Genomic DNA, 24698 nt, shown 5'->3' with positions numbered 1-24698 from the left:
GGCTTGTTTCTCTAGGCCCTTCTTGTTAGTTTTTCGTAGGATTCGGGAAGGGTATTGGTCCGGGATCCGAGACCCAGACTCTTGATTCAATCCTAGGATCTCAGGATCCGTCAACCCATGAATCAAACATGATTTGTAAAAGAAAAATGCTAAAGAAATTCAAAAGTGGGACTCTTTACCACTTTACGTGTTTGATAGAATATTTAATAATATTGGCACGAGAATTAACGTTTAACTATGAGGTGACATAAAGTCTATGATTCAAACTTCAAAATCTGTCAAATGCTAGTCCTATGAGCAGAAAAGGATATTGGTAACTTGAATCCGCTAGCTCACGAGCTTGGTACTTGCAATCTCGAGTCGGGTGATATTGTCCTTGTTCAGTCTGGTGGAAATGGTTCTTTGCGCCGAGCAAGGAAGAGTGTGAGTCACAACCACAAACATCAGCTTTTTGTTTCAAGAAAAGTGAATATTTAAAATTCTTGAAGTTTACGTTTGGATTCTACTACGAAATTACACCAATAAAGGATTTGATATGTAAAGACTGTACAGATTTTGAATTGATTTGAAGGAGCTGAAGACAATTTATTTGCGCGAGCAAATACCAAATAAAGAGTTTTCTGCCACTGTTAAAAAATTGAAGTTGGATTCCTAGGCTAAAATTAGTTTGGAATGCACTACAAAAATTAGGAGGGACTTTGAAAATTACTATATATGCTACTTACACGTTTGAAAGAACTCTCAAATGACACGTTTTAAGGTTGAAAGTCTTTGGCTTAGTGTCTTTGTATTGTTATAGAATTGCTCTGTGGTTCACTAGTAGCATTTTTGTAACAATAGAGTCCAAAGTTTCTTGAGACTTTGAAAGTCCCCCTTCCAAACATAGCTTAAGAAACAATGTGTGTTGTTAATGGTTTTAACTTTTTTATTTAGGGTTATGCAAAATATGTAAAATGGAGTGCTGCCCTAGCATAATTGGATACTGCAAATTCGAGGCTAAGTTAGAAGCATAATGTTACGTAGTGTGATTGGTTGAAAATCTCATTGAAAATCTATTCGTAAGTATTCCGAACAGATAATGACACATGGAGCAACCGAATTGGTTAAAAATCTTATAGGATCACACCACGACAATGAGGTTGTACTAGCATGTGAGAGTTAATCTCCACCAAGTAAATATGAGAGCTAATCTCCACCATGTAAAAATGTGGTGTGTGAGAAAAGTCAAGTAGATAGATTTTTTTAGCGCGCTGCTGCTTCCATCCTCGCTGTAATTTTTTTTTAAGTGTTTTATATTGGATGGTTTTTTTGAAAACTTAGAGCATAAATAGATTGAATTGAAATATTTCATTTTACTGAAAGTTCTGAACTTGATAGTGAATTTGTATTGTTATAGAGTTGATTTTTTAACCATACTTTGAAAGTCCATCTTCCAAACATAGGTTAAGGAACCATGTGTGTTCTTAATGCTTTTAACTTTTGTATTTAGGAATATGGGAAATATATAAAATGGAGTGCAGCCCTACAGTAATTTAGAGACTGCAAATTCGATGGCTATATTATAAAAGTTAAGGATTTGGGAAAACTACGAACCCGATTAACAACACATATTGTTTCTTAAGCTATGTTTAGAAGAGGGATTTTCAAGGTATTGTTAAAAAAGTGACTTTATAATAGTACAAATTCACTATCAAGTTCAGAAATTTCAGTAAAATGAAATATTACAATTCAATCTATTTATGCTCTAATTTTTCAAAAAACTATTCAGTATAAAAAACTTAAAAAAAAATTTACAGCGAGGATGGAAGCGACGGCACGCGAGGATGGAGGCGGTGGCGCTGTCATGAGGGTTAGAGAAATCAAGATTAGTAAGGATTCCAGTGCAGATATCGTCCCAAAGATCGCTGTTGTTAGAATTTAGGCAACAAGAGAAGAAGAAATATTTTGACAATTTGGTAAGGAGGTGCTCTTCGCTATCCCTCAAACCTGTTTGTATTTTCATATTGGAGAGAGACATTGTTTTCTCTCTTAGGTTTTACCCGGGTAGCTTTTCCTTTATAGGAAAAATCTATCTACTTGGCTTTTCTCACACACAACATTTTTACATGGTGGAGATTATCTCTCATATTTACTTGGTGGGATTAACTCTCACATGCTAGTACAACCTCACTACCGTGGCGTGATTCTATAAGATTTTTATAGATAAATTTTCAATAAAATTTTTAACCAATCTCATAGCATCACGTGTTATGATCAGGTAATAATTTTATGGATATATTTCAAATAAGATTTTTAACCAATTCGGTTGTTCCATGTGTCATTATCCATTCAGAATACTTACGAATAGATTTTCAATGAGATTTTCAACCATTCACACCACATCACGTGGCATTATGCACAACATCATCCTATCTTTTTTCTATATATAAACCCTACATCCAACCTAAGAGAGATTATATTCACGCACCCCAATTTACTTCTCCCATGCCCATTTAAGTTTTTAATATTTTTTACACACCACAACACTAGATAAAAAATATTAAAAAATTAAAAAAGTGTGAGAAAAATAATTTGGTATGTATGAATATAATCTCCCCCAACCTAAAGCTCACACACACACCAAATTCAAAGTATTTGTTTGAATCCTTCTTAACAATATGAAAATATTGAGTTCTTACAATATTTGATTCAAGGAGATTGTTAGAAATCCAAAAAAAGGTTGAGTGAGGGATAACAAAACACAAAGTTATCCCATAAACATGAGTGAAGAAATAATACGGAATTTGCCTTTTTAATGTTTGATATACTTTTATTTTCTTTTCATACTTATAATGATAAATTGGTTAACCATGATATATGATTTCTATTTCGCATATATTAGTGAGATGTTATGAGGTAATTGAGTATGTAATAGCAGAGTTTGAAAATTTTTATCAGATGGGCTAACTTAAAAATTTAAATCTTTATAAATAAAGAAATTTGATACCGTATTTTTCATAGTATCAGCTAGCTTAAAAAAATATCACAAGGTGAGTAAAAAAATTTTGTAATTAAACAAATATGTGTTAAAATTAAACAAATCCAAACTTATACATGTACAAGAAGCGATGAGAAAAATAATTTAAGAAAAAAAAGGGTTTGTAAACTATATTATATAATTTTATATAGTTAAACCTAGAGAATTTGAATTAGTGACTAAATATATGGTGGGTTACATTCGAAAATCAATCAAAATTACATGTAAAATTTTATTTTTTCTCCATAAGCCACCTGGGCTATAGCCCATGACAACCCTTAACCTGGCTCCGCCAGTGTGAGTATGAGATCGAAGACGATTCTTGTTTCTACTTCACTGTCATAATTCGTTATGAGGATAACAAAATATTGAAGGTCATTTTTTAAAATCTACGAATAAAATACTCGCAAATAACTTTTTTCCAAACTTCTAAACACAGTCATCGAAAGTCATACTTTGTCACCTACTAAACCCTAAAATTATTTGGATATTTGGATAATTTGAGTGACTTTGATCATCTTCTAGGTTATGAAAAGACTGAAAGGATACAAGTATTAATAAAAATATGCAATTCTGCATTTTTTATGTAATATACTAGCATTTCGCCACCACTAATGCATAATTGCATATCTTTAATTTGTTAATACTTGTATCCTTTTAAACTTTTTAGAACCTAGCCAGAAGGTTACCAAACCACTCATAGCAAATTATTTGGATATTTTTAGGCTCACTATAGGTGACAAAGTAAGGCTTTAGGATCTTTAAATGACTGCATTTAGAAGTTCGGGAAAAAGTTTCATTCGCAAATTAAAAAAAAAAAGGACCGTCAATCTTTTGTTATTTTCACAACAAATTCAGATAGTGAAGTAGAAACCATAATTATTTTTGATCTCATACTCAATAATTTCATAAACTCCCGCTAATATCTATGAAACAAAAATCATGTCATATCATATTTAACCAATTGTATCACAGAAAGAGATCATCTCCGGATCTCTTCCACCAAAGTCACCGGATCAAGTAATCCGGACTCTTGAAATTTGATCTAACGGTTAAAGTTATTATAACTTTTAAAGGGATCTTATGTTTTTAGTCGTTGGAGCAGAGGTCCTCTTGACTCTGGGCGAAGAATATGTCCATATGAGATCAACTTCGTCGTTCTGATGATGTTCGTTAGGATTTGGGAACTTCGGACATTTGAGAGTTAGAGAGAGAGTTCGAATTGAGCCAGTAGAATTTGGTTTCAGCGTGTGAGGAAGAAATTGGGAATGGTGGGGCGGTTCAACTGGTTCAGCTGGTTGGAATCGCCGGCTCGCCAACGATCGTGTTTATGAAAAGAAGCCGTACCAGCCCCGACATTTTGTGGGTTGGGCTTTGAGTTGGAGGGCCCGACGTGTTTTATTTCATGTTTCTCTAGGCCCTTGTTGTTAGTTTTTCGTAGGATTGGGGAAGGGTATTGGTCCGGGATCCGAGACCCGAGACCCAGATCCTTGATTCAAACCTAGGGCCTCGTAATGCATAATCTCAGGATCCATCCACACATGAATCAAACATGATTTGTAAAAAAAAAAAAAAATGCTAAGGAGACTCAAAAGTGGTACTCTCTGTCATCTCATGCATTAGACACAATGTTTAATAATAGGAAATTTAATCGAAAATTTCTCGGTACTATTCATTTTAACAAAAAATCATATTTTTATACTAAAAAGTCAATCCTAGTAGTATTCACTTTACCCTTGATTTTATCTTTATCGTTAAAACTCAAAGTTTTCAAACTATTTTCTTTAATTTTTCTTTAATAATATTGGCACGAGAAGTAACGTTTAGCCATGAAGTGACAGAGGATTCATGATTCAAACTTCGAAATCTATCAAATGCTAGTCCTGTGAGCAGAAAAGGATAACCATATACACTCAACAACCGTACACTGGAAAAGCTTGGTAACTTGAATCCGCTAGCTCACGAGCTTGGTACCTGCAATCGCATGTCAGGTGACATTGCCCTTGTTCAGTATGGTGGAAATGGTTCTTTGCGCCGAGCAAAGAAGAGTGTGAGTCACAACCACAAACATCGGTTTTTTGTTTCAAGAAAAGTGAATATTTAAAATTCTTGAAGTTTACGTTTGCCTTCTACTTCGAAATTACACCGATAAAGGATTTGATATGTAAAGAGTGTACAAATTTTGAATTGATTTGAAGGAGCTGATGACAATTTATTTGCGTGAGCAAATACCAAATAAAGAGTTTTCTGCCACTGTTAAGCTACTGGATTCTGAGGGGGGATGATTAAACGTGGACATCACCATGGTAGCGTTGATACTGGTTTTAGAATTTGCTGCTATAAGAAATACCAGCGCTCCAAATTCATCACATTTTCAGATTTACTGACCTTAATGATGTTAAACTTCTTCGCATTACGGCTAGTTGTAGTGTCGTTTTATCGCATGCTTTCAATCTTTGGTGAGCTCTAAAGATTTTAAAATAATTGAAGTTGGATTCCTAGGCCGAAATTAGTTTGGAATGCACTACAAAAATTAGGAGGGACTTTAAAAATGACTATATATGCTACGTACACGTTTGAGAGAACTCTCAAATGACACGTTTTAAGGTTGAAAGTCTTTGGCTTAGTGTCTTTGTATTGTTATAGAATTGCTTTGTGGTTCACTAGTAGCATTTTTGTAACAATAGAGTCCAAAGTTTCTTGAGACTTTGAAAGTCCCTCTTCCAAACATAGCTTAAGAAACAATGTGTGTTGTTAATGGTTTTAACTTTTTTATTTAGGGTTATGCGAAATATGTAAAATGGAGTGCTGCCCTAGCATAATTGGATACTGCAAATTCGAAGGCTAAGTTAGAAGGCTAGAAGCATAATGCTATGTGGTGTGATTGGTTGAAAATCTCATTGAAAATCTATTCGTAAGTATTCCGAACAGATAATGACACATGAAGCAACCGAATTGGTTAAAAATCTTATTTGAAATATATCCGTGAAACTATTACCTGATTATAACACGTGACGTTACGAAATTGGTTAAAAATCTTATCGAAAATCTATTTATAAAAATCTTATAGGATCACGCCACAGTAGTGAAGTTGTACTAGCATGTGAGAGTTAATCTCCACCAAGTAAATACGAGAGCTAATCTTCTTCTTTTTTTTTGAAGAAGAACTGGATATCATAGAACCACGGCCGAAGCCAAACGAACAAAGAAGACAACAGAAGGCAAGCTACAAAGACAGCAACAAGCAACAAGTAAATATGAGAGCTAATCTCCACCATGTAAAAATGTGGTGTGTGAGAAAAGCCAAGTAGATAGATTTTTCCTATAAAGGAAAAGCTACCCGTATAAAACCTGAGAGAGAAAACAATGTTTATCTCCAATATGAAAATACAAACAGGTTTGAAGAATACCAAATTGTCAAAATATTTCTTGTTCTCTAAATTCCATTAACTGCGACCTCTGGGATGCCGTCTGCATCGGAATCTTTACTAATCTTGACTTCTCCAACCCTCATGTTAGTGCCGCCGCCTCGATCCTAGCGTGCCGCTGCTTCCATCCTCGCTGTAATTTTTTTTAGTGTTTTATATTGGATGGTTTTTCAAAAAATTAGAGGATAAATAGATTGAATTGAAATATTTCATTTTACTGAAAGTTTTGAACTTAATAGTGAATTTGTATTGTTATAGAGTCGATTTTTAACAATACTTTGAAAGTCCGTCTTCCAAACATAGGTTAAGGAACCATGTGTGTTCTTAATGCTTTTAACTTTTGTATTTAGGAATATGGGAAATATATAATTTAGACACTGCAAATTCGATGGCTATATTATAAAAGTTAAGGATTTGGGAAAACTACGAACCCGATTAACAACACACAATGTTCTTAAGCTATGTTTAGAAGAGGAACTTTCAAAGTATTGTTAAAAAAACGACTTTATAACAATACAAATTCACTACAAAGTTCAGAATTTTCAGTAAAATGAAATATTTCAATTCAATATATTTATGCTCTAATTTTTCAAAAAACTATTTAGTATAAAACACTTAAAAAAACATTACAACGAGGATGGAAGCGGTGGCGCGCGAGAATGGAGGCGGTGGCGCTGTCATGAGGGTCAGAGAAATCAAAATTAGTAAGGATTCTAATGCAGATAGCGTCCCAGAGGTCGTTGTTGTTAGAATTTAGGCAACAAGAGAAGAAGAAATATTTTGACAATTTGGTAAAGAGGTGCTCTTCGCTATCCCTCAAAACCTGTTTGTATTTTCATATTGGAGAGAGATATTGTTTTCTTTTTACAAGGGTAGCTTTTCCTTTATAGGAAAAATCTATCTACTTGGCTTTTCTCACACACCACATTTTTACATGGTGGAGATTATTTCTCATATTTACTTGGTGGAGATTAACTCTCATGTGCTAGTACAACCTCACTACCGTGGTGTGATCCTATAAGATTTTTATAGATAAAATTTCAATAAGATTTCTAACCAATCTCCTAGCGTCACATGTTATGATCAGGTAATAATTTTATGGATATATTTCAAATAAGATTTTTAACCAATTTGGTTGCTCCATGTGTCATTATCCGTTCAGAATACTTACGAATAGATTTTCAATGAGATTTTCAACCAATCACACCACATCACGTGGCATTATGCACAACATCATCCTATCTTTTTTCTAGGGATGTGATATCTACACATCCCATTTTACTTCTCACACATTTTTTTAATTTTCGGCTATCGGATCAGATGAATTGAAGAAGATCAACAGACAGAAATTATCAAGGGGTGTGTGAGAAGTAAAATGGGGTGTGTGAATAGCACCCCCCTTTTTCTATATGTAAACCCTACATCCAACCTAAGAGAGATTATATTCAAGCACCTCCATTTACTTCTCTCACACCCTTTTAAGTTTTTAATATTTTTTACACACCACTAACACTAGATAAAAAAAATTAAAAAATAAAAAATGTGTGAGAGAAGTAATTTGGAGTGTGTAAATATAATCTCCCCCAACCTAAAGCTCACACACACACACACACACCAAATTCAAAGTATTTGTTTGAATCCTTCTTAACAGTATAAAAATATTGAGTTCTTACCATGTTTGATTCAAGGAGATTGTTAGAAATCCAAAAAAAGGTTGAGTGAGGGATTACAAAACACAAAGTTATCCCATAAACATGAGTGAAGAAATAATACGGTATTTGCCTTTTTTATGTTTGATGTAATTTTCTTTTCTTTTCATACTTATAATGATAAATTGGTTGACTATGATATATGATTTCTATTTCGCACATATTAGTGAGATGTTATGAGATAATTGAGTATGAGATCGAAGACGATTCTTGTTTCTACTTCATTGTCTGAGGATAACAAAAGATTGAAGGTCATTTTTTTAAATTTGCAAATGAAATACTCGCAAATAACTTTTTTCCAAACTTCTAAACAGTCATTTAAGTATTCGAAAGTCAATACTTTGTCACCTACTAAACCCTAAAAATATTTGGACATTTGGATAATTTGAGTGACTTTGATCATCTTCTAGGTTATGAAAAGACTGAAGGGATACAAATATTAATAAAAGTATGCAATTCTGCATTTTTATGTAATATACTAGCATTTCGCCACCACTAATGCATAATTGCATATCTTTAATTTGTTAATACTTGTATCCTTTTAAACTTTTTAGAACCTAGCTAGAAGGTTACCAAACCACTCATAGCAAATTATTTGGATATTTTTAAGCTCACTATAGGTGACAAAGTAAGGCTTTAGGATCCTTAAATGACTGCATTTAGAAGTTCGGAAAAAAGTTTCATTCGCAAATTTAAAAAAAGGCACCGTCAATCTTTTGTTACTTTCACAACAAATTCAGATAGTGAAGTAGAAAGCATAATTATTTTCGATCTCATACTCAATAATTTCATAAACTCCCACTAATATCTACGAAACAGAAATCATATGTCATATCACATTTAACCAATTGTATCACGGAAAGAGATCATCTCCGGATCTCTTCCACCAAAGCCACCGAATCAAGTAATCCGGACCCTTGAAATTTGATCTAACGGCTAAAGTTATTATAACTTTTAAAGGGGTCTCCTGTTTTTAGTTGTTGGATCAAATTTCAAGGGTCCTGATCACTTGATCCGATGACCTTGGTGGAAGAGATATGGAAAGGATCTCTTTCCTTGTATCACTATAGGTATGAAAAAAAAAAGTATCAAATATAAAAAGGTCAAAAGACTGTACTGTATCTTCATTCACGTTTAAGGGATAACTCTGTGTTTTGTTGTTGCTAAAATTATTTGATTACATTCATGCGGTCATAAATTATTTGAAATTTTTCATCTAAAATTAAACATAATACATAACCAAAGCTGACCGTATAATGTACGATAGGATATGATATCATCTTTCTAATAAAGATAGAGTCTGCCAACACATATGGATTCCATGATGTTAATAGATGGCAAGAATACTATTTTTGCTTAAAACATAGGCAACTATAATTCTAATTTTAAGTTCAAAAATGAAATAACTGACCTACAAATCCAAGCCCAAATCCAGAACAGAAACCGTTGACCTTAGTCTCTAAAATGTGGTTTTTTTTGTTAAAGTAAACAATACTGTGACTTTTTGTAAAAACCTTTTTTTTTTTTTTTTTTTTTTTTTTTTATTTTTTTTTTAACCCTCCCACACCCAGCCTCTCAAACGCAAACCTCTCTCCTCGGTCTTGATTTGAGTTTTCGACGATCGACTTTCTTACTGATCTGATTTGCTCATATTATTCCTCTAGGTTTTAAACACATGGATTCATCTGGCTTGTATAACCAAACCAATCTGATCATCTCTTGAGTATTGACGCACACTGGGACACGTTGGATTGCTTTGGTGCCTGCCAATATATATCCTGACTATTGATAAGCTATGGTGAGGAGAATCATGGCCTTGTGTATGTACAGATGCCAGATCAACTATGGAGTCTGGATGTTTGTAAATTATTGCAGCGGCCGCCAACTCCAAGGCCAAAAGAAGAGACTCCGTGGCCGAGGCCCGAGTTTGAATTTTTGTGTAATTATCAATATCATGAAGGACATCCAGAAGGTCCCAGGGGACGTTTGCCCTTCGGAATGAAATGTATGCTGGTGGATTCAAAACTGCATATGGTTGGGGGTTATTGGAAGAATATGCACGTTAATGAGACTGCAGCTGGGTGGGCTAACCTAGATGTCTATGCATGTGAACCCATCGAAGGTGATGGTGATGGTGATGGTACTCCAAAGGCTGAGGAAGAGGAGGCAAAGGCGGAGGCAGAGGAAGAGGGTCCATCACCATTATCGTCCATCCGCCTCTGCAAGAGTAGTACCATTCCTAGTTTGTCTGGTCCCAAGATCGATCCTATTGTGCTCACCCTCGGGGACAAAATCTATGTCCTTTCTCAAGGGCATCGTGGAGACGTACAAGTATACTGGCCGACTCTTTTTGAGGTTTTCAATCCTAACACCCGATTGTGGAATGTTCTTCCAAATCCCCCCTTCGCCTGTGGTCATTTAGATGGTTTGTATATCAACCTCCATCTTGCTTGTGGCCACAAGCTCGTCGTTTACCTGTTAGGCCGAGATGATCGTGAACCGTGTATCTTTGACACTCGCAAAAAGAAGTGGGAGTACACACAGTACCTGGAACGGGACATCGGCAATGTCAATGGTTTTGCACAATACAGGGACTTTCTAATTGGCGTGTTAATGTCTGCAAGCTGTTATAAGTGCCTACAACTTGTTGCTTATGAACTGGATTCAAATGGTATCCCCAATTTGTATCGGGTGCTCACCGAGCGTGATGACATGTTCTATCATGCTTATGAGTTTGAGGAAATCTTTGAGCCAATCTTCACCATCAATGTCGGTGGTGATGGCCTCATGTGCTTTATCTATTATGGTATTGGTGGATCACGTGGGGTGCGACTAAGTGTAGGGTTGTTCCGAATTTTCACAGACGAGTCTGAAAAAGATGGATGGAGGATCTATGCAAGGAGAGAGGCGGCTGTCGAGACTTATTATTTAAACCATGCTAGCGATGGAGTTGAGGATCCAGAGATTTACTCAGTTGTCGTGTAACCAAAGATTTGCTTTGGATTATAACTCAAGGAATTAAGCGAGTCGTGAAGAGATGGATGGATTGTTTATGGTCAAATTTTTATCTCATATTTGTCGGTTGTTGTTTCCTTTTTCCTACATTTTCATTTTTTTCATTTTAGGAAGAGGCGACATTGAAAAAAATCTTGGTTAGCTCAGTACTGAAGTTTTTGTTTTTATCAAGCAAAAGAAACCGAACTTTACAAGCCGAACATTATGTATGACACGATTGATGAGAGTCGATTGAAAATTATTCCTTTCTAGCATTACTAGTGTACTTATAGTTACATTGATCTGTAGGGAGTTTGCATCCTCCCATTCATCTTCACAAGTGTCGAAAATGTACAATTTCTCCTCCAAGGAGAAAACAGCGAGCATGCAGCCCCATGCAATGTGTCGACGAGAGACATAAGTACCACCTAAAGAAACATGGGCAAATTTGGGGATTTGGATGAACGTTCCCCAATCGAGTATCGGAATAAAAAACCTCGCAAAGGGTTGGCCGACGGATTGGCCGACGTTCTTCTACTTTTCTGACATGGAACATAGAATTTGCTGTGGTGTGCGACCATGATAGGAATGATCAATTAGGATCAGACAATCTAGAGATTTTAGTAGTGTTATACAGGCCGTTGGATGGTGATAAACCCTCTTCCTCCTTGGCATTGGGACCGTCGTTGTCCCACTCCTCATCATCGTCATCGTTTTCGTCATTCTCCTCATCGTGATCATAATATCCATCATCATACCCATCATTGCTCCTCCTCATCATAGTCGTTATTATCGTCGTCATCGTCATCAAAGTTACAAGGAAAAATCTCAATGTCATATATCATGAGCATAGCCATTATATGTAAAATTGGCCCATAACACTTTTCCTCTTCGACTAGATTGAAAATTCTAACAAAGTTTTAATCGATTCCTATATAAATGCATTATATCCTTCGATGTATACTATTCATTTTTCGCATCAGCATGTTTTTCACAAATATCATATATATTATGAAAAGAAGAAATTATCTCTTGAAAACTGAAATACAGTCCTAGTGACATTCATTTAATAGATGCTTGCCATATGTTCAAAAAATGCACCATACGTCCAATAAACCCTTGACACCTAGAGAAGTAGTGACAAGAGATAACCATGGGGATTATCTCACCACTTGTATAGGCACTTGTACTGTCTCGTGTTCCGGCATAATGAAAAATCTCTTCTACTTTGGAGGGCTAACAAAATGAAATATGTAAATGGTACATCTGGAATTAATGGCTACAGTGTTGGCCATAATCCAAAGACCCCCAAAAATAGAAGACAACTACGTAAATACACGAAACCATAGGGACCGCCACCGGGAAGCTCCCAACTGTCAATCTCTGACACAATGTACGCAGCAGTCACCAGCAACAAAAATTGAGCTTCAGCACCCAATCCCCAAATCCCCTCTCTCTCTCCCTCTAACCCTAACCCTAATTTCCACCACCGCGCTTCGACGATATGACCTAGATACCCCTCCATTCCCGGCGAGTTTAGCTCAGACCGTGCACCAATCAACGAGCACCGAACAAAATCCGCGACGATGCCACCACACGCCGATCTGGACCGTCAGATTGAGCACCTGATGCAGTGCAAGCCTCTGCAGGAGGCGGAGGTGAAGACGCTGTGCGAGCAGGCGAGGACGATCTTGGTCGAGGAGTGGAACGTGCAGCCGGTGAAGTGCCCCGTCACGGTTTGCGGAGACATCCATGGCCAGTTCCACGACCTCGTCGAGCTCTTTCGGATCGGCGGCCACGCCCCCGATACCAATTACCTCTTCATGGGCGATTATGTAGGTCAGTTCGAGCATTTTCACATAACCTTGCTGTTTAATCAAGTAATTAAATAACTAATTTAGTTTATGTGTTGTTGAGATTTAGAAATTTATTGAATTTTTGGATAATGTGGTTTGTTTGGGAACATGGATATGTTCCTTTCAGTGAATTTTAAGTATTTAGTTGATATGGTTAAGAAGTTAGTTAATTTGCAAATGCAGTAAGGTGCAGCAGGCTGGTGGGTTTTAACAAAGAGGAGTTTTTAGCTGGTTATTTATGGTAGTCTAGGGATTTGGGCAGTCCACGAGCTGTTTCAGTAGAATATGAGATTCGTGAGTGCTTTACGCTATTAAGGATGAGTTTCGAGGGTGCTTGTTTGGGTCGCTAGATTTTACTTGTTTTCGGTCTACTGGAAGGAGCAGAGTAGGCACAAGTAGTTTTCAACCAGACTAGGCTAAATTTAATGTCTTTTCTAGTTCCTCTGTCTAACCCAGTGACTTTCATATATTTTTACAATGCAAACCTAAAACTTAGGTTTAGATCATTTGACTGAGCACGCCATTTTCTATAATATGTTCATAGTTTTTGCTCTTTCTCTTCATTGTATCTTTGTTTTTTTGGAATTTATGAGTAGTGTCAGCAATGAGCATGCTATCAATTTTTTCTGGTTGATGAAGATGATAATTAGACATGTTTGCATATAACCTGTAATTGAAAGCCATTTGCTCTCTGACGATGTAGTTGCCAGAGATGTAACTTACTGTTCCACTATTTTAGACTGTTAAATCATTTTGTTTGACCAGAATTTGCCTGTGCAACCTTTTTTCAGTAATTGTCTTGTTTCCTTTTTCTTATACAGATCGAGGATACTACTCTGTGGAGACTGTCACACTTCTAGTGGCCCTGAAAGTACGTTACAGAGATAGAATTACAATTCTTAGAGGAAATCATGAGAGTCGGCAAATAACTCAAGTGTAAGACATTCTTCTCAAATGTTTTCATTCCAAACTCCTAAGGTGCAACCTTACAAGTATTGATAGTGAAAACAAAGTCGTGGAATTTTTCCACTGATTCGAAGGAGGTTTCAATTAGTCACGTAAAAGAAGCCATTTATATGTTGTAGATAACTTTTATTTGCTTCAAGTGTTTTTAATAGTGATTCTTAAACTTCAAATCCTTATTTATATCTGTACACTGTTGCCTTTTCAGGTATGGTTTCTATGATGAGTGCTTGAGGAAATATGGAAATGCTAATGTCTGGAAGTTTTTCACTGACCTTTTTGATTATTTGCCGCTCACAGCCTTGATTGAGAGTCAGGTTTGAATTTTGAAGATCTTATGTCCTACATCGTTATCTTAACTTGTTATCCCCATTATCTCGTTTAACAAGCGTTGTTTCCTCCTCCTAGATCTTTTGCTTACACGGCGGACTCTCTCCTTCATTAGATACATTAGACAATATTCGTGCTCTGGACCGGATACAAGAGGTACTCTAAGGTTTCCACCTGATTAAAATCCAATTTCATCTTCATATTCTCTAATATTTTTTTCTTGAAGGGAAAAATTGCCCCATTCCTGTTTTCGTTCTGCATGTTCTAGGTCACTTTGGTTCTTGGGATCCACTTGCCTGTTAACTTGTTTATGAAATAAGACTCGAGTGGTCCTGATTTTCCAATATTGAACTCACTTGTCTGTGAGTCGTGCAATATTAAGTGCATTGAACACTATTAGTGTGGAGAGAAATTGCCTACTAAACTCTGCTCGAACATATTCAAGTAGCACGTCACTTACTCTAGGCTTGTATTAAAGTCTTCCATGTAAGACATTTTTCAAGATATTAATGTACCTACTGCTGGCATAGGCATCTCTTGTATACTGGTGTGGCATTTTTATTTCATGGTATATGTTTAGAAGATTTGTGGTAATTCTAGTCTTCCCTCGTCTGAATGGAGCAGGTTCCTCACGAGGGTCCAATGTGTGATCTGTTGTGGTCTGACCCGGATGATCGATGTGGGTGGGGAATATCTCCTCGGGGTGCAGGGTATACATTTGGACAAGATATAGCAGCCCAATTTAACCACACTAATGGGCTAAGTCTTATTTCTAGAGCTCACCAGCTTGTTATGGAGGGTTACAATTGGTGCCAGGTTAGTGCCTAAGAAGCAGAAGTCTCGTATCAAATTATGCTTTCAAAGTTATGTTCTGATTGTTGTTTAACTATTTTAGGAAAAGAACGTTGTGACGGTGTTTAGTGCTCCAAATTACTGCTATCGCTGTGGAAATATGGCTGCAATTCTTGAGATAGGAGAGAATATGGACCAGAATTTCCTTCAGTTTGACCCAGCACCGCGTCAGGTCGAACCTGATACAACACGCAGAACTCCAGATTATTTTTTGTAATCCTCATAGCTTACCGCCTATTAGCAATCTTCTCGTGTCGTGTTGCTTTTTGTAGATTTGTCTCACAAAGAAGATGAGTTTTGATGTTTAGTTGAGAAAGAGACGGAAAGAAAACATATCATTCTTTTGGTTAAAGTTGTTCCTGCTGCTTAATTCATGTGAGTTATAGGATTATTTCAAGTAAGACTTGTGTCATGTACCAAAATAGTTGAAACGAACGACGGAAACAGCAATAACATATTCTTTATGAGATGCTTTCAGTTTTGGGTGAACGGAAAGATTGTTTCCATTTTCAATTATGTTCTTAAGCTGTCGAATTAGGTGGTTATCCAAGTGTTTTTTCAAGATTTACTTGTCGGGATACCGACGTGGCTCCATGGAGAGAGAAAAACTCTATTTAGAAAGAGAATACGAGCACAGAAAATTCATATGCTTTGGGATCCATACATGAAGCAACAACTCTAGTGTAACAGAAAAACTCTCTGGTGGACAAGAAACATGTATACTTCGAGCGATCCGTCTGCGGAGGTTCGCCTGGTCCTCCGCGGCGGGGTTTGCTCCTCAGCTGTGACGTTTTGGCCTCACCTTTTCTACCTTCTCTGGCATGGCCAACAATATCCTTGCATCCTTATAAACGCAAAACAATTACAAATGAGTTGAAATTTCAAGCTATCCGATCAAAGAGAAAAATGCTATCCTGTAAACCATGTAGAAGTAGTAGAATTGGTAAGAGGATTATAAGCAATTTTACCATCGGAAGTTCGGGACTATTAGGACGACGAAATATTTACGGTAACCCGCTGTTTTCCTCCGGGGGCATCATGACGAGATGCCGAAGCTTCTGTAAGTTTTGAGTTATCTCTGTCAAAAGTTTTGTTCCTTCACTATGTTTCTCAAGTGTCTTAGCTGCATGCTCTAGGAATCCTGTGTCTGACTCAAGGGCCTTCACCCTTTCACTAAGATGAGACAACAACGACAATTGCCTTGTTAGAGCAGCTTTACTTCCATTTCCTGCCATATTCGAAGCATAAATCGGTCATTTGTTCGAAATACAAAAGAGATGACATGCTCGTATTGTACTTCTGCGCGTGTAAGCGTGTGCGTGTACATAAATATGTATGTAATGTGTACGCGTGACCTCATGTGTGTATGTTCGAATATGTTACCTATCTCATCATCCGTATGATTCAGACCGTCAGGGCCCTGCAAAGAATAGAACCCCTTAGCGGAGTTGGTTTTCTTATCGAGTTTCTTCAACCGACCCAGGAGGTAGGTTTTCTCCCCCTTCAGAGGCTTCAAAGATTCAGCAAGGGCTCCCTCTAAGTTCTCCTCCTTTGATTGATCATTTTGTGTGTTTTCGCCATTAGGCTCGCCGGGAGAACTGCCGCAGTCATTTTTCCCTCTGCCCTCATCACCAGATTCGTAGGTGAATTCCTTCAGCAATCCGTATTTTTCTCTATACGCCTCTACTTCAGCTTCTATAAGTCTGAGCTCCTCCTCTCTCTTGGCAAGCAGATCATACGTCGCTTCCAGTGCTTCTTGGTCGTACTCCGCCTGTTCCTCCATCATTCTTTGATACTGCAAGGCTTCCATCTGAACAGCAGCCTTCTCTGCTTGTAGCCGGGTGATCATAGCCATTGCATTGTTCGCTGCCACAGCCGAAGCGCTTCTTTCTTCGTCTAGCTCCATGTACAATGCTATCAGCGACTTCCTATCTAACCGGACCTGCCTCTTCAACCGGTGCAAAATGGAATCACACTCTGCCTCATTTGAAGTGCTTCCCTCGACAGATTCTAAGGCATACTCGCCGGTTTTTTCAAGTGGCGATTTCCTTGAAATCCTCATTGCCACCCTAGGACTGTTTGTAGCTGAATCTGTAAGTGGGATTCCGAAAAACCTATTTCCTTTACCAAAAAGAGGAGTCCTGTTTGCATCATCAGCCAAATCTTCACCTTCTGTCAACAATGGCACTGTTGCAGCTTTGGGATCTTCCTTGACTGCTGCACAAATTCCATCCTCCGAATCAGTTCATGGTTGCGAAAATCAGAAAAAAAGAAAAGAAAAAAACGACACTTAAACAAGTTTGGGAAGTAATTTTTGCACGGCTATGCTTGTATATGGCCTTTCGACTGAATAAATCAAAAGAAAATGAATATGGCCTTTCGACTGAATAAATCAAAAGAGAATGAAGGCATATAAATAAATTTACAAGGACTTGAGCAGATAATGTATGTCAAGTTTTTACGTTTAACTCACACTGAGAGACACGATTAGGTGGTTGTGATTCATACTCGTCCTCTGGAAGCTCGGACTCATTGTCCGACATGAGTTTGAGTTCAGTGTACCGAATGTGGGGCAAGTCCAAGCTGCGATCATCACTTCTCAAGGGTGCTCGTGGAGAAGGCGCGGGAGCTTGTGCTAATGCGCTGCCATTTTTCCCCTTCGGGTAGGAGTTGGAAGTGGAGCTCATCTTCAATGGCACGCCACAACACGAACATGAAATGCAAACAATGCTGTTGCTCTTCTCAACCTGCCCTGCCCCCTCCTCCCACGTCCTTGCCGCAGGCACACTCAGCTGAATTTGGTGGTGATCATCCTCGACGAAGCACTCAAGATCCTTGTGCAAGATCCCAACTAAGGACTTGTACGTATCGCAGTCAGATTCTTTCTCCGTAGCGAACGAAAGAAGGCACGCCTCGCACATTTTTCTTATATCAGACAGTTTCTTGTGGTTGTGGCAATAAGCAAGATACGAAACATCTTTCCTATGAGCCTCACAAATGGAGTCATTGTAATAGAAATCTTGGTCTCTATGTACGAGAATGTGATCGATTCTGGTGCAGAGCCAGCAGGGGATTTGCAGCTCGAAGAACTTGGAGAATTCATTGGCAGCAAACGCAAGGAACCCGTCAACGAAGAGCAGAATGATCAGCGTCCATTCGAGCAAAGCGTAGACCACGAAATGTGGCAGCCTGCCCAGCTCTTGCTCAACATAACGAGTAAAAGATCGCTTTGTCATGTTGCTTTCGCGCTCTTCAAACACGAAAACAACCATAAAACCAAACAAATGCTGGCCTAATCCGTATCTGAATTCGTTTGGAAGCTAGAAGGAGAATGCGAAAATGGTGTCAAAAGTGCTTCCTCTCAAAAGTGCTTATTGGGCGGTGGCGAGATGGAAGATCATGACCTTGGCGGAGCACGAAAGCGTTCCGAGATCATGACCTCTCTCTCTCTGTCTGTGTGTAAAGTGTCTAAAAGAAGGAGAGGGCTAGGTTTTCCAAATCAAGGTTTTAAATTTTGGGTGGTGGAATTTTGCTGCCTATACATAGAAAAATACAAGAAAATTTGGATTTGACAAAAATGGCGGTTCTTAGGCTTAGCGTGTACCTGAAATAACGGTCTATCATGCACTTTCCAACCAACTGGATTTGTCTTAAACATCAGCGTTTTCTGGGAAGGGAGTTTTGAGCCACTGATTTGTCCAACTTGGAATGCTCTGTGTTCCAGAAAGAAATCTTGGGGTGTTAGGGATGTAAGTCTATCCTAAAGCCTTGGGCCATTTCTCGAATTTCAAAATGTTCGATGTGGCATTCCAGACCAATAATACAATGTGTTTTTTAAGTTTCTCATACGCAGACTACCAATGCAATTTAGCCTCGAAATTAAGAATTATATGGAAATAAAAAGTAAACAAAATCGAAGAATATAAATATGCAAGTATTATAGCCAGATTCGTTATTCTCTTCACATTAACGGGAAAAATTAGGGATCAGAAAAACATGTTAAATTCCCGTATGTAGCTTCTACTCCATACATAGCTCCACCAAAACATTAGAGATCAGACATACATTCATTCACACCCTACTGCAAATTGCTTATAGATTTGTCATCTACGAAACATGGCTTCTATACAATACAGCCATGCTACTTACTCCAGTAGAAATGTAGAATGTCGATGATGAAACTTCAACCGACCCATTCGGCATTTACGTTGCCTTTCTGTACCGCCCAGTAATTTGCTAACCGAACTGTACAGAAGAGTATAACGACAGTAAATTTGAAATTGCAATTCGGCAACTCACAGCAACAACATTACAAGTCAAGTATCGATAATGAGAATGTTTTTAGGTAAGTGTAAGAGTTTCAACAGATACTTTAAGTTTGTTATACATTTGTTTAATTGTGTAAGCATCAATTTGGAATTACATAATGCAGGAAGCTGCCCTGTTGCTTGACGTCGCTTGCACAGTGGGCAACTACTTCGCTTAATTGTTATAACCCCAATCAACTGTGAACTGTGGATGAGCTTTAGCTTGTAGACAGAACATTCGCAGACATATAAGGCGATATGCATCCCTGGACCTGAAAATTCAGTTGATTCAACAAGAGGAACAGATCAACTTTTATGAATCTTGCTCCTCCGAAGATTTTTACAGAATTAGCACTTCGATAAGATTGGATGAGATAGAAGATATATGTGTTAGGTGAGGCCTTACGCCAGTCCTGTTTCATTGAATGTAAGGGATACCTTTCATTTGGAGATATGAATGCAGGTCAAGGAAGTTAGAAGGTCATTGAGTCTTTTACGGTTCAGATAATATCAGAAATCAAGTTTTTCGTTAGATTTCCAATAAAGCAAAATGTAGCTGGCCAACGAAAGGATTCTGATTTTGTTCAGTGTGTGTGAGACTGTGAGTGCTTATGTGTATACTACTGAGGACATGCCCATAACATTCTCCTAGCTGTTTGTATAAACTCCCCTAACATGATGCTAATCAATATAGCAATATTGTCCCAGTGAAATTCTGTGAAGGGTATGGTACACGCCAGTCGGTGTTTTCCTATGCTCATAGCATCCCCTCTAATAGTGGGAAACTGATTGATTGACTATCCATGTAACAAGAACGTTTCATCCTGCTATAAGATCATATTGTACTGGGAAAAGGGAAAAGAATCCAAATTTTAATGCATGTGAGAGACTACAAAGAAGCAAACGTCTAAAACATCTATTACATGGGAGGGGTTCAGTTACCTGCAACAACACCATAGGAATTTGGATATAACCTTGCAGAAATAGATCGACCTTCTCCAGAGTGCCTCTTGGAACCGGTGTTATCACATATAGCAAGCCTTTGAAAGTGTCAATGCCTCTCACAATTCCTAATTAAGAAGGGCATCAACTGAAATGCATAAGAACCTTAGTTCACATTGATTGCTTCGACCTATCTATATATCTGCATCGCACCAACAATACAAACCTGGATCTCTAATAACATAAACATAAAAACCTACAGGATGGACTTTACTGCCACCACTAAACCAAGTTTCTTAATTTTTCTGCAAATTTGCAATTAAATCCACACCTATATATTAGATGAAATATAATTGACAAAATGTTGCAAAACAAAGAAACCTACCAAGACCAACACACCAAGGTAAATCCTTTGATCCTTCAGAGCTAACTGCCAACCCAACAATGGTTGCGTTCAAACTGTAGAAGATCTCAGCACCTGGGACCTAGCATAAAAGAACTAATTATTACAAGCCTTAATTGAAAATAATAATAATAACAATTAACAGTAATTCCCTTGGTTGTTGATACAAAAATCAAGGATACAAGGTATAAAAGTAATCACCAGTAAGGCTCTCTCTTAAATGTTCTAAACAACCTTACAGAAAACAGGTATAAATGCAAAATTTACTAGTACACGGAAAAGAAACCAAGATTTTAAAATTTCTAAAATCTGCAGTGAGCAGATCAACAGTCAGAACTTAGAACTGACCTGACAATGGAGATGTCTAATCTTAATGCTAGATATTGGAACTTCATAAGGAGGTTGAGAGGCCAAAGCATTAGCAAGTTCTTTGATTGTAGTAATGTTCAGGCCACTTGAAAAGCACTGCCTGAAATAAGCCATTATTCGTACATCACGCAACAGGTGTGCATCCTTTTGTACTAGAATCCTGCAGCACAACAAAGCTAATATGTCACAGAGACGTCCAGCACATCCATACAATCCCATGTCTTCTAGCCAGCATATGCTACTTAAGAAGCAAAATAATTTATGCAAATGACTGACACTTGATAACTTGATTCAATGATCTTGTATAAAAGAGGAATTCTTCTAAGCTTAACTATAAGTGATCACCTCCTACAAATACGTTAAGGAACATACTAAAGAGATTTGGTACTTGATCTGAAACTAATGAGAATTTAGATATAATAATAATGAAAGTAAAATTAATCAATCGATAAATGATTCTCGAATTAAAAAAATAATAATAATGATAATGAAATTAAAATTAATCAATGCACTGGAATCGTGGAAAAGAAATTAAAAAAAACAGTACAAATAAGCAGCATCAAAAATAAAAGTTTCCAGATATTCTTGAAGACGCTAAGAACTTACGATCTATTGAAAGAGTCCTGACGAGCTGAATTGATCTCTATCAGCTTGAGCATAGCGTCATGATCCTCATCTAACCAGAATACCCCACTTGGTAGATTCTTACTCTCGGCCGATATGTTTATTTTAACAACATGGGTAGGGGCAATATACCTCAACATATCCACCAATATATCATAACCAACACCTAGTACACAAGAGGAATAAGAAAATCATATATAATATTCATATCCAACCAGGCAATAATCATCAAAAGAAGATTCATAAAATAGCCACTTGGCCTTTGCCTCAAATGGTACATGGCTAGGGTGGAACTTGCACAAATCTTAGTTCATAATATAATCTACCGAAAGAACCAAAGAGGGGGGCAATTGACCAAGCGAAAGACAAACAAACAAGCAAACAAAACTACAGATTGGGAGAACGTGTTCAATGACAATTAAAAAAGAGGAGTAATTGGCCAAGTAAAAGAGCATACCTTTCACCCAGCCAGGTGTATTCACAACAAGAGGCAATCCGATCTTCTTGGTAGGTCTATCACTCTGGTTAAACAAGCAGTATTCCTTCTTATAATAATCATATAAAGCGAATATAGAATTCAAGTATGTTGTAGGATTCGTCTTCGAAGAAACATCACCAAAGAAAAGACATCTGAGAAAAAGGAAGAAATGATAAGTCATCAGATTCCAAGATTCCTTTCGTCCATTACATCAGACCTAGCATCACAAAATCCGTGCATAGCAGTTGGGGGGGGGGGAGAAAGAGAGAGAGAGAGAGAGAGAGAGAGAGAGAGATACAAAACCAGGAGGACTGAACTCAGGCTAACTAATCCTAGTTACATGGAATGTTGATAACAGATTCGTAGTTGTTGCAGCTACTTCCCATTTCAAATTTCGTGAACAGAACCTTTCCAGCTTTGTAATTATAATTTTAACTCCAAGTCTAGTTGATACTTTGTGATCTTTACGAATGCATACAGCTTTGACTATAGAGCAACTAAACTCTTCACTGAACCCTTAGTAAGTCCTAATTTTCATACCAATTGTCTTGCTCCTAAATTCCTCAATTTTTCTCAAGCTTCTACACTACTATTCCAAATACTATATAAAGAACCAAAATCTGCTACAACACTGATGAGCTAAATTGAAATCTTTATGGTAAAGAATATGACAAACCCTTTTCTCAGCTTGAAACTAGCAAAAAACAAAGTAACCTTGCTCCAAAGGAAGGTCATATTCATGCAGTCTCAAATAACAAGTATTCAGCCCTATATAATTGTCATCTACTACATGGTAAGTACTATAACCACTTCTTCTAACAAGTTCAAAACCATAACAAGGCAGAAAACTGTTCATACCTCTTCGGTGTCTTCAGATGCGGGATTGTCAAATCTAATTTTAACCAAAAAAGAAAAGGACACTCGATTAGCAATCAAACCGAACAAAACCGCTCATCTAACATGAATACATGATTAACAATCCTTTTAAATTCCAGAGCAAATTATTCACAATAAGTGCAGAAAATAAGCAATTGCCTGGAGTGACTTCATCTACTACAGTGAGAGACAAAAAACCAGGAGGACTGAACTCAGGTTGACCAACATCTGTATCCAAGTAACCAACTTTTTTATACCTGAAAACAAAATTACAGAAAAAAACATGGTAAAAATGCCCCAATCAAAATTCAAATTCAGAACAAACTCAGTAAAAAAAGATGAAAACTTTCAGTAAATTTTGCTTCCAAATTAGATAAAATTCAGGTAAATAAGGTGACCCAATTCAGCTAACACGAAAACAAACACAAAGAAATCAACTTTTACTAAAAACTGATCATCTGAGCCGTGAATTTAATCAACGAGTACAAAGAGGGGGAAGGGAGCTGAGCAGCTGACTGACCTCCGGAGAAGAATGTTGAGGAGGTGGCGGGAAAAGGTGGATTTTCCGCAGTTTTTGGCACCACATACTAAGGCAATGGGAGGCCGCGAAGTGACTGAATCGTACGCTATACAGTCTACTGCCTCGGACCACTCCGGCGATATGTAGATGTTCGCCGATGGAGTTTCGGTCGGCGAAGCCATTCCTCTCTCTTTTTCTCTCTCTAACTCTCTCTCTCTCTCTCTCTCTCTCTCTCTCTCTCTCTCTACTGTGTTGCTCTGGAGCAGAAGAAGAGCGGGTTGGAGGCAAAATTGCTACGGCGCATGCTGGTTTCGTTAATTTTCCAAACGGATAAAAAAGCATTTTACTTGGTTTGACCCGTGATTCCGGTTCGGATTCATTTTCGGGTTGGACAGTCGGTGGGCCGAACAGCCGAAGCCCAAAAAGACTGTAGCAGAGAAGGCCTGACCTGAGTCACATATTGGGCCTCCTCCTCAGCAAACAGGCCTACTGCTATTAAAAACTATTTTACTAAAAAAAAGATTATTGTTTTGCACATATAATTTTACAGAAATTCTTCTAAAATTTCATACAAAACGCATTGGAGACAATCATTCATGCATTTTATGTGATCGAATGCATTTAATTTTTTTTTTGTTATATTTAAGTAAATTACGTTTTCGCCATCGTCCGTATTCACAAACTAGGAATCTCCTCGTTAATTTAAGCACATAATTTCGTCCTCGTGGTCTCACCTATATAAAAGGTGTAGCATACAGACAACCATATAGAAAAATTTCTCCTAAAATATTGTTTTGTGACCCTTTAGCAAAGGTAGGATATTATTACTTAGATGTTACTAATAGATGAGTCTATTGAGACAAATGAATATTCGAATGCATAAAAATAATATACAACTCGAACCAACTCAACTACGTTTAGGTTTCTTGAGTTTTAGGTTTTAAATACCATTAATGATATCCGAACATACAATTTTTTATTTACAAGAAAGAGAAATAACAATATATTATAATATTTGATGAGCAATTTTA

At 37.4% G+C, this 24698-nt stretch overlaps 3 protein-coding genes across 4 annotated transcripts; 1 reads left to right on the top strand and 2 right to left on the bottom strand.

The window, feature by feature from the left end:
• Positions 1-12529: 12529 nt before the first annotated feature.
• Positions 12530-15617, top strand: LOC137712587 (serine/threonine-protein phosphatase PP2A catalytic subunit-like). Its single transcript, XM_068451684.1, has 6 exons — positions 12530-12986; positions 13825-13939; positions 14175-14283; positions 14375-14452; positions 14921-15112; positions 15192-15617. The coding sequence occupies exons 1-6, from the start codon at positions 12734-12736 to the stop codon at positions 15363-15365; spliced, it is 921 nt and encodes a 306-aa protein (XP_068307785.1). The 5' UTR covers positions 12530-12733; the 3' UTR covers positions 15366-15617.
• Positions 15618-15746: 129 nt separating this feature from the next.
• LOC137712585 (probable myosin-binding protein 5) lies at positions 15747-18630 on the bottom strand. 2 transcript variants are annotated; one of them, XM_068451680.1, is made up of 4 exons: positions 17622-18630; positions 16532-17365; positions 16117-16376; positions 15747-15992 (listed from the first exon to the last, which is right to left on the bottom strand). In XM_068451680.1, exons 1-3 carry the CDS (start codon positions 18418-18420, stop codon positions 16153-16155), a joined length of 1857 nt encoding a protein of 618 aa, XP_068307781.1. In that variant the 5' UTR covers positions 18421-18630; the 3' UTR covers positions 15747-15992; positions 16117-16152. The 2 variants fall into 2 exon arrangements, with proteins under 2 accessions (XP_068307781.1, XP_068307782.1); XM_068451681.1 differs by having other exon boundaries at positions 16532-17362; positions 17622-18629.
• Positions 18631-19396: 766 nt separating this feature from the next.
• LOC137712586 (polynucleotide 5'-hydroxyl-kinase NOL9-like) lies at positions 19397-23964 on the bottom strand. Its single transcript, XM_068451682.1, has 9 exons — positions 23668-23964; positions 23307-23404; positions 23130-23163; positions 22251-22423; positions 21776-21959; positions 21149-21329; positions 20783-20882; positions 20398-20525; positions 19397-19727 (listed from the first exon to the last, which is right to left on the bottom strand). Exons 1-9 carry the CDS (start codon positions 23847-23849, stop codon positions 19674-19676), a joined length of 1134 nt encoding a protein of 377 aa, XP_068307783.1. The 5' UTR covers positions 23850-23964; the 3' UTR covers positions 19397-19673.
• Positions 23965-24698: the final 734 nt, after the last annotated feature.

This window comes from Pyrus communis, chromosome 13 (assembly GCF_963583255.1).
Source record: "Pyrus communis chromosome 13, drPyrComm1.1, whole genome shotgun sequence".
NCBI lineage: Eukaryota > Viridiplantae > Streptophyta > Magnoliopsida > Rosales > Rosaceae > Pyrus > Pyrus communis.
This window is presented reverse-complemented; position numbering and strand designations above follow the sequence as displayed.

Coding starts and splice junctions, on each gene's coding strand:
- LOC137712587 (XM_068451684.1), top strand. CDS start 12,734: ATGCCACCACACGCCGATCTGGACCGTCAGATTGAGCACCTGATGCAG. Junction 13,940..14,174: donor AGTCGGCAAATAACTCAAGT/GTAAGACATTCT, acceptor TTGCCTTTTCAG/GTATGGTTTCTATGATGAGT. Junction 14,284..14,374: donor CAGCCTTGATTGAGAGTCAG/GTTTGAATTTTG, acceptor TCCTCCTCCTAG/ATCTTTTGCTTACACGGCGG.
- LOC137712585 (XM_068451680.1), bottom strand. CDS start 18,420: ATGGTTGTTTTCGTGTTTGAAGAGCGCGAAAGCAACATGACAAAGCGA. Junction 17,366..17,621: donor ACCTAATCGTGTCTCTCAGT/GTGAGTTAAACG, acceptor GAATTTGTGCAG/CAGTCAAGGAAGATCCCAAA. Junction 16,377..16,531: donor TCATACGGATGATGAGATAG/GTAACATATTCG, acceptor CGAATATGGCAG/GAAATGGAAGTAAAGCTGCT.
- LOC137712586 (XM_068451682.1), bottom strand. CDS start 23,849: ATGGCTTCGCCGACCGAAACTCCATCGGCGAACATCTACATATCGCCG. Junction 21,960..22,250: donor TACACCTGGCTGGGTGAAAG/GTATGCTCTTTT, acceptor CTTGTGTACTAG/GTGTTGGTTATGATATATTG. Junction 20,883..21,148: donor TTAGACATCTCCATTGTCAG/GTCAGTTCTAAG, acceptor CTTTTATGCTAG/GTCCCAGGTGCTGAGATCTT.